This window comes from Geotrypetes seraphini, chromosome 18, assembly GCF_902459505.1.
Source record: "Geotrypetes seraphini chromosome 18, aGeoSer1.1, whole genome shotgun sequence".
Classification (NCBI taxonomy): domain Eukaryota; kingdom Metazoa; phylum Chordata; class Amphibia; order Gymnophiona; family Dermophiidae; genus Geotrypetes; species Geotrypetes seraphini.
Genome location: NC_047101.1, coordinates 12623744 through 12637185, shown reverse-complemented (window position 1 = coordinate 12637185; position 13442 = coordinate 12623744). Strand labels below are relative to the sequence as shown.

General features: G+C 44.0%; 1 protein-coding gene across 4 annotated transcripts in view; it reads right to left on the bottom strand.

Moving 5' to 3' along the window:
- Positions 1–13442, bottom strand: part of SPOCK1 (SPARC (osteonectin), cwcv and kazal like domains proteoglycan 1) — a 462854-nt gene that overhangs the window by 287438 nt on the left and 161974 nt on the right. For all 4 annotated transcript variants that reach the window (XM_033927310.1, XM_033927308.1, XM_033927309.1 and 1 more), the window contains exon 3: positions 12364–12409. In XM_033927310.1, the coding sequence (XP_033783201.1) occupies positions 12364–12409 (46 nt within the window). The remainder of the gene's footprint in view (positions 1–12363; positions 12410–13442) is intronic.

Below are 13442 nucleotides of genomic sequence, written 5' to 3'. Positions count from 1 at the left end.
AGCTTAGCGTGATGAAATTATTTGAACGCAGAGTGGTGCATCGGAGGATCTAAGTAGCATTCAATCGACTTGATTCTAAGAGGGGTCTGGCCTATATTACAAAAGGAACAATAGGCACAGAAAGGTTACTGAGAGAATTAGGCCTTGTTTTTTTTTAACGCTGCCATATGTGAGATTTACATTTATTAACTTTTTAAGTGCAATCAAGGTTTCTCCAAAACACAGAACCACAAAGGTAGAAATAACATCAAAACGAACGATCCAGCATTAAGTAGAGGGAGGGAACCCAGAAAGAATTATTCCTAGGCAAACAGCAACAAAACCAAAAATTATGAGGATTTCTCAAAACAAGACTATCAGTGGAGTGCAAACATTTCTCCTCAGTTCTGCTGTCTTTCTTCAGTGTTAATATAATGCTTCTTTATAAAGATTGATGAGCCCCTTTCATGCTAATTCTTTTAGAAGGAAGTAAGGTTTTATTTACCACGTCAAGAAAAGAAAATAATGACAAGCATCCTAGCACGCATTTAAATATCATCAGGTTACAGAACAGATTAAACTACACACAAGGAATTATGCCTCAAAAACTAGCCATGGCATTAGGAACTCTTGGTATAAAATATATATTGGTAACGAAGTGAACTGGATGGGAGTGGAACACAATGTTTAAATGCTAGTTAGAGATAGGCAAGGGCAAACAATTTGGGGTTTGTTCTCGGAAAATTTGGCTTTCTTCCCAGATGTTCCTCGCTATTTTTGGTTTGTTTCACACTTTTGTGCTAATGACAACTTTTAACCGACATTAGAACTTTTTAATGCTAGGTAATCAATTGTACATGCATTAATTTGTAAGTTAATGGGCATTAGATCAATTTCACGCATACAAAATTTTCAAAGGTGCCTTAATGAACCGAACGTGTGCCATTAAATCAACTAAAGAATTATTACTGCGAGGACATTGTATGAATAAGGATTTACATTCCATTTTGCTTTAAACTGTCATGCTAGTAAGTGATTCTCCTTTCGTTCCTTGAAATGAAAAGATATCTTCTGCAGGAGCAAAAATTAAGCATCATATTCGCCGTTGGAGGTGTGCACAGGGATGGGGGACAACGGTAGACTCACGAAAACCTGTGGGAATCTGTGGTGTTTGTGAGAAAGTGGTCATTAATACCATGGGGATAGGAGGGGACAGATCCAAAGTGCATGAGGACAGGAGAGGACGGATCAGAAGTGAATGGGGATGAGAGAGGATAAGGACCAGATTTAGACCCTGTGCACACCTCGGCTCAGCATCTTGAAACACCAACACATCAGCTTAAAAAAATATAATAAAAGAAATTAAAAAGTCTTGCATAGGTAACAGGCTTGTTTTTGTGTGTTAAAGTTTAGCAAGATATAGGATGCATTTTTGCCCTGATTCTAGAAAAGACACCTAAAGTTAAGCGCCAAAATTGGCACGCCTACCTGATCTATGCATCTAACCTCCTCTTTTACAAAACCGAAGCACGGGTTTTAGTGCTGGTTATGGTGGTAGCAGCTCTGATGCTCATAGGAATTCTATGCGCATCGGAGCTGTCACCGCCACAGCTGGTGCTAAAATCCGCACTAGAGTTTTGTAAAACAAGGGGTTAATTATTTGAAAAGCCTTAATTGGCACGTTTAATTGAAAATTAACTTGGTAGCCGCCTACCACTTTGAGGTAGGCATCTACTTCAAGGTGCTTACCAGAAAGTAAGCGTGGTTGGGGCAGACTGTGGGCGGACCTTAGATGTGTTTTGACTTAGACGCTGGTAGGTGTCTAACCGAGACACGCTTATTTAGGCCAAGAAAACCTTGGCATAAATAGAGTGCGACTAAGCTTTCAACTAGAGAACGACATGGTGACAAAATTCATCACCGTTCCCATCCTCGCAGATACCCGCGGGAAACTTATCTCCACGTCATTTTCCTCAGTTGCAAATTTGGGCGCACAACCTTTAAAGAATTAGGGGGGTCAATCAGAGTCCAAAATGAAAGAAACATGAGTGACTGCGATAGAAGGTAACCTCGCTAATCATGAAGTAAACACTTTTGCATAACATTAAGGAGCAATTAATATTATAAATCACAGTAAAATGTTCAGCATGATTAGTTCCTCTTGGATAGTTAATGTGTTGGGCATTAATTTGTTGGAAATTACTGTCACACCAATCAAGGTTCACATTTGCTCAAGCATGGCTCAACCTCCTCCTCTCACGATTTATCTAAGCAAAACTACGCAAAATAATGACCATGGATGGATTTTGTAGTGCATTTTATGTTTCCACTTTTGTGTTGACTTATGTGACATCTAAATCCAAACAAATAAACACCTAATTATATATGATGATCTTAAGGTGGCCAAACAGGTTGAAAAGGTGACGGCGAAAGCTAGAAGGATGCTAGGTTGCATAGGGAGAGGTATGGCTAGTAGGAAAAAAAAAGAGGTATTGATACCTCTGTATAAGACTCTGGTGAGACCTCATTTAGAATAATGTGTACAATTCTGGAGGCCACACCTTAAAAAAGATCTAAAAAGATGGAGTCAGTCCAGAGGAAGGCTACTAAAATGGTGCTTGGTCTTCATCATAAGGCGTATGAGGATAGACTTAAAGATCTCAATCTGTATAGTTTGGAGGAAAGGCGGGGGAGGGGAGATATGATAAGAGACATTTTAATACCTACGTAATATAAATGTGCATGAGTCGAGTCTCTTTCATTTGAAAGGAAATTATGCAATGAGAGGGCATACAATGAAGTTAAGAAGTGATAGGCTCTGGAGTAATATGAGGAAATACTTTTCTACAGGAAGGGTGGTAGATGCGTGGAATAGGTGGTGGAGACAGAGACTGTGTCTGAATTCAAGACTGGGATAGGCATGTGGGATCTCTCAGAGAGAGGAAGAGATAATGGTTACTACGGATGGGCAGAGTAGATGGGCCATTTGGCCTTTATCTGCCGTCATGTTTCTAATTTATTTATTTATTCAATTTTCTATATCGTTCTCTCAGGGGAGCTCAGAACGGTTTACATGAATTTATTCAGATAATCAAGCATTTTTCCCTGTCTGTCCTGGTGGGTTCACAATCTATCTAATGTACCTGACAGTGCTTTTGACTCCTAACTCCTCTCACCTTGGGTTCTGCATCCCCAACCCTATATGTCATGTCTGCCTGTCCCAAGTTAGATTGTAAGCTCTTCCAAGCAGGGATCGTCTATAAATGTCAAAATGTACAGTGCTACGTATGCCTTTCAGTGCTCGGAAGCAGCCTACCTTGCTTCCAAGTGATAAACTGCAACATAAAGGCACAGAGCTACTATTGGTCCATTCCACTGTTGGCTTGTCTAGTCCCGCCTCTCAGAAACAGGAAATGGGAAGATGGGCAGAAGGAAGGATATTGGATTGTAGTTGGCCTGTGATCAGTGTAGCTTTTACCTATGGGATCTGAGGCAGCTGCTCCCTTTGCCTATAGGTAAAAGCAGCTCTGAAATGTCTTGTTTTTTAAACTATGTAGCCAAGCTTACTCAAGACAGCCCTCTTCCGTAAAACTGAAAACTCTTCAAGCATGGGAAGGATTATGAAAATGTATTCTATGAGGAACCTTCGGAGTTCCTAAATGTAAAAGATGAAAGCTTAAAACAAATTTGTCCTGTCAAATCATTGCTTGATGGATAGGACTGAGGACGATTTCTGACTGGATGAAAATGCTTCCTAATTTTTTTTGCATGCAAATCTAAGACTGCACAGACGGTGCCGTGTCACACAACGCAGAGACGGTAACAAAAAGAGGTGATCTGTTCAAATTTGTTTGCACTCGGCAGCATTCAGGTGGCATCCTTCTAGAAGAGCCGCAGACCTCTGTGAATGACAGTCTAAAGCAAGCTGCAGCAATCCAAGCAGGAAATCATTCATGCCTGAATGATTATAAAGAGCACGGTCATTAAAGGAGGAGCAGACATATTCTGGCTGGTATAGCTGGAAGAAAGCTGTTTAGATACCTCCAGGTCTCCATAGGGTGCTCGGAGTACAGAATAAATCCTAAGATCGTAACTTAATTAAGTTAGTCCCTCTTTGTGCAAGTACCAAGTCACAAATGGCTTATGGGCGTTGTCCCTTGTGTGGTACTTTATTGGCAGACTATTGGTAGGATGGCCTGCCCCGGTTACCACAGTTAAGATTAAAATACTTGAGTTCCTGATTACTATTCAACGCATTGTAAACTGTTTTGGACAAATCTCTTCATGAAAAAAAGCAGTTAACACATCCAAATAAAGAAAAGATCCAAGAGCTTTATCTGGAACCTATAGAAGAAATCCAATAGAAGAAAGTGCTGAGTGGTTCAGAAAATATCTTGGCTTTGGATCAAAAGGCTGCTAACTTTGTGTATTGGTGAAATAAATTAGGTCACACTTGTTACAATGGTGTTTTAGGTCAAGCTCGGTAACTTCAATATCTTTTAATTAACAAAACTGATGACAATGTAACCGGCGTGTCTTTGTCCCTTTGGAGAAAATACGTAACGCAGATCTCCAGACTGCTTATTGGGCTCTAAGAGACACAGTTTGCACCAGATGGTCTTTTGAGAAATCCTATGTGTTCCAGATAAGAAAAGAATCTTGAAAATGACAAGAGAAATGGATTGTAGCAGAAATAAAAAATTATAATAATCACTTCCTTCCGACCAGTGTATTATCTATTGTAAAGGCTAAATATTAAGGAGAGTGAAAATACAGTGGAAGTTATGTGGTGTAAGCTAGCATTTGTGTCTGAAAACCTAGGCAGCACAAACACTATTTCAGTCTATAGAATCTAATAAAAAGAGTCGTTGTACTGGGTATCAGTGAAATTGAATTACTTTCATGTTGGCATTGTTGAGGAGCAGCCCAGTGGCTAGTGCAGCAGCCTGGGAACTGGGTTCAATTCCCACTGCAACTAGAGGTTAACATATTTCTTTGTTTCAATAAGAGGACATGTGGCCCCGCCCAGTGGCATAGAAAGGGGGGGGAGGTCTCTCCTGGGCACCATGTTGGTGGGGCAACAGCACCCCTCCTCTTGTCTGCCCCCACCCCGCCTCTTCCCATTCCTCTAGTTGAAGTTTTTGTTCGCCGCGGTCAACAATGTACTCTTCGCAGCCCCGTAGGCTCTCCTGCTGATGTCACTTCCAGGTGCTGCATATAGGAAGTGACATCAGAGGGAGAGCCAACAGGGTTGTGAGGAGCATGTTGTTGATCGCTGCGAGCAACAACTTCAACTAGAGGTACGGGGGAAGGGAAGGGGGGGGCAGAGACAAGGGTGGGGGAGGGGCACCACCACCCTGGGCCCCTCTCACCCTCGCTACACCACTTGCCCTGCCCTGTTCCACCCCCAGTCATGACCCATTCTGCCCCAGCCCCATCCCTTTCCACCCCAGCCCGGGCCTCCGCATGGACCTCATCTCTTCTTCCCCAAGCTAGGGGCCCCATGTGGAGGCCCTCTGAGCATGCGTGGATGCAACATGATGACATCACATGCATGCATGTGACATCATCACAATGCATCCGCGCATGCTCAGAGGCCTTCCAGACGCGACCCCCAAGCTCAGGGGCCTTTCAAAAACCCAGACAAACTACTGAATTTTGGAAATCCATCTGGGTACCCAGACAGTCCTCTGAAAAGAGGACATGTCCAGGTTTCCCCGGACATCTAATAACCCTACTTAACACTCCCTTGCCCAGATACAAAATAAGTACCTGCAATATGTAAATCAAGTTGATTGTGATCACAGAAAGGGGATACATATATCAAGTCTCATCCCCTTTCCCCATTGTGTGGTCAGCTGCCTCCCTTCTTTCCGGGAGAAGCTGACGTTTGCAATGACATATCCAATTTTGTTGCAGATCATTACAAAGAAAAACAAGCAGAAAACAATTGTGTTATGCCAATTGTTGATTATACTACTCACTCTTTGGAAATAGTACTAACTATACGGAAAGAGGGCTCACTCTTTCCAAACAGCAGAATAACCATACATGAGTAAACTTATACAAGCATTTGCATCCTATTAGAAAGCATGCACCCTCTTTCAACACGGGGGAATTCTATAAATGGCGATGTAAGTCTGGTAGCACTATCGAAATAATTAATAGTAGTAGTAGTAATTATGTTCTCTTCCTTTAATTTTGTAGAGGAAAGGTAGACCAAAACTAAATTTTGATTTGACTTGGATTTGGTCAGGCAAACAGATTGGCAGATTCGGTTACAAACCAGCTCAGTGATAAGCGGTAGAAAGTGGTGCAGGTAAACAGTGTTTGAGGGACGAGTCTTGCCGGAGTCTATATGCAGATGCTTCTTTAAGACAGTAGACGAAGCCGGAAATTTAGAATGACACCGAACTACATGACATCAAAACTACAAATTTACGTTCCGAACAGATCACCGAGATCTCAAACAGAGAGACGGCTCATATTACCACCTGGTTCGTTCACTCGAAACTGAAACAGCCCGCAAACACTCTTATTCACAATTTATGCCCAGAATCTAGCACATCATCCCCACATCCATTAGATCGCTAGACAATTTATGGAACTTCAGGAAGGCCGTGAAAACCCTCCTCTTCACAAATCCAGCTCCTTAATGTCCAACGCTACTCACGAGCTCCACCATGACCGACGCTACTCACGGGACCTAAACTGCCGACCACCAATCATGTGCTCGTTTACAACACTAAAACTTTAGTACAATTATGTTATGTTCTGTTAGTACAGTGAATGTTGTCCTAAATCTATACTTTGCCATGTAATATCTTCTACAAATGCCACAAATTCTTCTAAGCTATGTCTGCCCAAAATGTCTTTCAATAATTTTGTCCTTCTATACTGTGAAGGTACCTTTGTAACCCGTTCTGGGCTCCTTTGGGAGGACGGGCTGAACAAATAAAGAAATAAACTTTATAAACAGATGAGAGGGGAAGGGAGCAGATGAAATGCTAAGTTGAGCACAACTTTCACTTTCACCACATTAGAGCATGGTTGATAGGCCTTAGATCTGTTGAAATGAATCAATTCTAACAATAATTTGTAGGCCGAGGTCTAACAGATGCAATAAGACTAGGTCTCTGGGATGGTCGTTTTTCAAATCATAGTTAAGAAAATAATTGAAGTAGAGGAATGACTGGTGGCAGACAAGAATTTGAGGCGAGAAAGGTGAAATAATATGGCGCAAATAGACTGTCAATAACAATACAGAGTGTTAAGCGTACTGCTTTCTGTACTAATACATTTCAGCTATTGTGAATGAAAATAGACGTTTCTTATTGCACAACCTGGATATTAATGTGCAGCATACAGAACTAAGATATTGTTTAATGGGCAATTCTTATGCTCGGAAGTCTACTGTCCATTCTGGCAAGAATGCTTCTCTGGATGTTTAGAATGAATGTATTATAGTATTTTCCTTCCAAAATACTAGAGCATTTACTAGCCTTAGCATATCTTCTGTCTGATGAAAAAGTTAAATCCTTGCGTTTCTTTGTGAACGGCCGCGTGGGGTCGCAGGCCAACACCGCGACTGGCTCGGGGTAGGAGCAGGGCGGCTGGGAGAAGCGATGTGCCCCGTCCGGAGCCCGCGGGCCGCTGCCGCGTGGCCGCCAGAGATCAGAGACCCAAATCCCCCCCCTCCCCCACAGCCGGACCGCCCAGGGAGGGGAAGGACGCCAGCAACGCTGAGGGAGAGACGGCGAAAACCACCGCTGTAGATGGGACGCACAGCGAACCCGCCCGCCCGGCCGGCCGCGTTGGGGCTAGCAGCCTGCGGTACAAATTGTAGTTGGCTGCTGCCCCAGGCCGGAGACTACCCTGATCCGCCCCCACGCGCCCAAATTCCGGCGTCGGCTCGAGCTGCGCGCGGCCGGACAGAGAGAGCGTACGCAGCAAGAGAGGCCATTCAACAATGGAGCTGCAGATGGGCGCTCCCGGCCACGCTCCCAGGCCGCCTGTGCAGCGGCTCAACCCCGTCGAGGCCCCAAGCGCCCTTACCCGCCGGTCTACTGGTAGCGCTTGGGCTGCTGGGGCCACGAAGACGCGGCCGTATCCCGCTTACCCCGAGGCACAGAGCCAGAGAGGGAACCTCCCTCCGCAGTGACCCGACACTCGGATCCCTGCCGGCCGAAGGTGAGGGAAAAGTTTGGGGTTTTTTTTGTTGTTGTTGGTTTGTTCAGTCGAGTGTGAGCGGGAGGGAAGCCGCGTCCGCCTCGTGTGAGGCCGGATCGAGAGGGGCGACCCCCCCCTCCGCTCACCCCTAATCTATCCTACCCCTCCCCCCTCCCACCCCTACACCTAGCTGATTGGCCCCAAGGCTTCGGCCGATTTGTCTTCGCTCCTCCCTATGTGGCTCGGAGCTTGTTTTATCCTTGCGTTTCTTTGTTCCTTCTTTCCTTCCTTACCCATTCAAGCACATTCTTTGATTTATAGACTATCACTAATAAGAGAACAAAAGTAAGGACATTTGTTATTTATTTATTTATTCAATTTTCTATAGGAGCTCAGAACGGTTTACATTAATTTATTCAGGTACTCAAGTATTGTTCCCTGTCTGTCCCTTCAGGCTCACAATCTACCTAATGTACCTGAGGCAATGGGGGGATTAAGTGACTTGCCCAGGGTCACAAGGAACCCACAACCTCAGGGTGCTGAGGCTGTAGCTTTAACCACTGCACCACTCTAGAAATCAAAATATAGTAAAAGTGAGCCAAGTAAAGAACAATCAAGCCATTGTGACATCACTGATGAGGTTGGCTCTTATTGGTGGAATGTGACATCACAGTATCAGCTCGGGTTACCAGAGAAAGACACTTTGCACACTATTTATTCAATTTTCTATACCATTCTCCCAGGGGAGCTCAGAACGGTTTACATGAGTTTATTCAGGTACTCGAGCATTTTTCCCTGTCTTTCCCTTCAGGCTCACAATGGGCAGATTAAGTGACTTGCCCATGGTCACAAGGAGCAGCGTGGGTTTGAACCCACAACCCCAGGTGCTGAGGCTGTAGCTTTAACCACTACGCCACACACTCCCTGAGGGGTAATTAGGGATTTGGACAAAAAGAGAGAGAAACCCAGACCTAATAAATGGATTATTTGTAACTCCTTATCATTCATTGACTAACCAACATAAGATGCATCAATAAATCCAAAAGACCTTACATTAAACATCTCTTCTCCTTTAGCTTTATCAACTAATTTTAATAACAACTTTCAATAAGTAACAACCACCTTTGGACTACTGTAATGTCTTGATGTTAGGTCTTCCTAAGAAGTCAATCAGATGGATTGAGTTTGTCCAGAATGCAGCCACAAGGTTGCTTCTGGGTAAATCTTGTTCATTAAAGATCTTACCTCTGTTCAGAGAAACAGAACCTTATGCTAAAATCGCATGAGTTAGTGGTAAAATAACAGATCTTAATGGTAGCCCCAGGGCAGGATTAATTCGTTGAGGGCCCTAGACACACAAGTACACTGGGCCTCCTGCCCCGCCCCACCCCACCATGCGCCCAGGAGGAAATAGGAAGCTGTGTCAGAGGGAAGCTTTAGGCAAGCAGCACCGCTTGCACAATTACAGTTCCCATTGCCTTTCTTACTCACGTTGCTTGCTTGTCTTACTTTCCGTTGATGGGGGGGCCGCGTTGCCGATCGGGGTGGGGCCCGCGTTGCCGATCGGGGGGGGGGGGGGGCGCGTTGCTGATCGATGCTGGAGGGGCCCATCACCGTTTGGAAAAAAACAATGTTGATGCCTTCCTTCATCGGGCCCCCCTGACCGTTTTGGGCACTAGGCACGTGCCTACTTGGCCTATTGGTTCATCCTGCCCATGTTGATTAAAATGTAGCAAAAGTGATCCAAGTGTAGGACAATCCAGCCATTGTGACATCACTGATGAGGTTGGCTCTTATTGGTGGAATGAGGCATTATGACATCACAATACCTGCTCTGGTTATCAGAGGCTGAAACTTTTCACACTATTTATTTATTCAATTTTCTTTACTGTTCTCCCAGATGAGCTCAGAATGGTTTACATGAATTTATTCAGGTACTCAAGCATTTTTCTCCTTGTCTGTCCTGGTGGGCTCACAATCTATCTAATGTACCTGGGGCAATGGGGGGATTAAGTGACTTGCCCAGGGTCACAAGGAGCAGCGTGGGTTTGAACCCCCAACCTCAGGGTGCTGAGGCTGTAGCTTTAACCACTTAGTGTAAAGAGTTTCAATCTCTGGTAACCAGAGATGATATTGTGATGTCATAATGCCTCATTCCATCATCAGTGATGTCACAATAGCTTGATTGATCTATACTTGGCTCACTTTTATTACATGTAGCAGTGGTTTTGATCTATACAGACCAAAAACTGAACCTAAAATTGCCAAACGCAATTCAACAGAATCAAAAAAACAAAAAAATTGGCAATAAATATAGAAGTACCAAAACCCTCACTATGGGGTCCTTCTACTAAGGCGCGCTAACCAATTTAGCGTGCACTAACAATTAGCGTGCGGTAAATCGGTTAGCGCGCCTTAGTGAAAGGACCTCTATTTGAGCCAAAATGGGGTGAGTACAAAAATGATGCAACCAAAAATGTAAATCAATAGCAATGAACAAAGAGAGAGAGACTCAGTACTTGGGAACTGCAATGAATCAAACCCCGGGCAGACAATTCATATGAGTTTGCTCCCGTACATCTTAACGTCTCCTCTACCGTAATGTCTTGATGTTAGGTCTTCCTAAGAAGTCAATCAGATGGATTGAGTTTGTCCAGAATACAGCCACAAGGTTGCTTTTGGGGAGAGTGTGGCGCAGTGGTTAAAGCTACAGCCTCAGCACCCTGAGATTGGGGGTTCAAACCCAAGCTACTCCTTGTGACCCTGGGAAAGTCACTTAATCCCCCCATTGCCTCAGGTACACTAGATGGATTGTGACCCACCAGAACAGACAGGGAAAAATGCTCGAGTACCTGAATAAACTCATGTAAACCGTTCTGAGCTCCCCTGGGAGAACGGAATAGAAAATTGAATAAATAAATAGTGAGAAAAGTTTCTTTCTCTGGTAACCAGAGCTGGTATTGTGACATCATAATACCTCATTCCACCAATAAGAACCAACCTCATCAGCGATGTCACAATGGCTTGATTGTCCTATACTTGGCTCATTTTGATTTCTAGAGTGGTGCAGTGGTTAAAGCTACAGCCTCAGCACCCTGAGGTTGGGGGTTCAAACCCACGCTGCTCCTTGTGACCCTGGGCAAGTCACTTAATCCCCCCATTGCCCCAGGTACATTAGATAGATTGTGAGCCCACCAGGACAGACAAGGAGAAAAATGCTTGAGTACCTGAATAAATTCATGTAAACCATTCTGAGCTCATCTGGGAGAACAGTAAAGAAAATTGAATAAATAAATAGTGTGAAAAGTTTCAGCCTCTGATAACCAGAGCAGGTATTGTGATGTCATAATGCCTCATTCCACCAATAAGAGCCAACCTCATCAGTGATGTCACAATGGCTGGATTGTCCTACACTTGGATCACTTTTGCTACATTTTGATTTCTAGAGTGGTGCAGTGGTTAAAGCTACAGCCTCAGCACCCTGAGGTTATGGGTTCAAACCCATGCTGCTCCTTGTGACCCTAGGCAAGTCACTTAATCCCCCCATTGCCCCAGGTACATTAGAGAGATTGTGAGCCCACCGGGACAGACAGGGAAAAATGCTCGAGTACCTGAATAAACTCATGTAAACCGTTCTGAGCTCTCCTGGGAGAACGGTATAGAAAACTGAATAAATAAATAAGTGAAAAAATAATGTGAAATGATTGAAAAATAATAAGAATGACGTGAAAAGTTTAATCGTGCACTCTCCCCATCTGACAAACGCTATCTTCAGTTTTCTTTCGCTGCTCAAATCAATAACAAAAAGCAACTGGGTCCTTTTACTAAGGAGCGCTAGGATATAACGGACGCATTAGCGTTTAGCGCGCGCTAAAACAGCAAGTGCCTTAGTAAAGGACCCCTATGTGATTGAAAATCAAACTTTATCTGAATCCAATGGAAATCAGTCACTGCCCTGGATCCTCTTATTAAGGTTCGCTAACCGATTTAGCTAAAGTTTAGCGCTAAGACATCCATTATACTCCTAAGGACATCTCGGCATTTAGTGCGCGCTAATCTTCAGCTCAATTGGGAGGAAACAGACATAGCCGCATGCGAAATGCAGTCGACCCGCAGCAGAAGCAACAGTTGATCATCGTCTTCTGTAATATAAAATTTCAACGCCGCATCACTGTTTAAAAATTAAAAAAGAAAAAGGAAAATGGGGTTTCTTACCTTGATCAAAAGGCTTGTTTGGGTTCCAGCTTCTGAAATAATCATCCTGAGAAAAAAAAAAAAAAAAGGTAAAAAATAAATTTAGAAAAATCATGCAGACTTTTCGTCTTGATTAAATCACTAAACATAGCCATGCAATATATAATTAATTTGGGGTTGGGGGGGGAGACGCAGTGTTCTATAGCAAATATTTGCAGAAGCGTTTTGATTAGCATGCTTCAGAAACAGATAATCATTTCTAAACTAGGGACGCAATTTCACTGGAAACAAAAGAGATTTTAACGAGCTTGGCTAATGGCATTTTGTATAGCAGAAATGATGTTTGTACTGGTCTCGGTTTGCTCGGCACCATTTCTTTTTACTCTACTGAAGGGGGCAGGAATAGGGTTGCCAGATTTTCCAGTCGGAAAATACGGCCCCCTAGACCCGCGCCCATCCCCGCCTTAATCGTGCCACGAGTCCCGCCCTACCTAGCCCCACCCCCCACTGACTGCTCTTGTCGGACAGGGAGGAAGTCCGCACATGCACGGACACCACGCAATGACGTCATATGCACATACACACACATGCGCGTGCGTGCACATGACATCATCGTGTGGCGTCTGCAAAGAGTTCCTCCCTGGCCGACGCAATTTGAGAAGGCTTTTCAAATCCTAGACAAAGTGCTGGGTTTTGAAAAGCCGTCTGGACCCCCCAGGACATGTCCTCAAAGGGCAGCAACTGGGGATCAATTGTGCCCCTCAACAATATCACCACTGGAAACTGGGAAATATACTAAGGGGTCCTTTTAGTAAGTTGTGGTAAAAGTGGCCGCAGTGCCCTAATGCAAGACTTTCCTGCACGCTCAGGTCATTTTTACTGCAGTCGCAAAATGACCAATTTTCCATTTTAAAAATTAATGGCCATGTGCTAATGTTATACAGCAAAAAAAAAATAAAAGCACAAAGGACCGTAATGAACAGGGACTTGTCTTTATTAACCCAACACGAGCCGTGTTTCAGCATACAACGCCTGCATCAGGGGTTGGCTAATAAGCAAAATGCAAGCCCCGAACTTCGGGGATCAGAATCGGTCCTAAA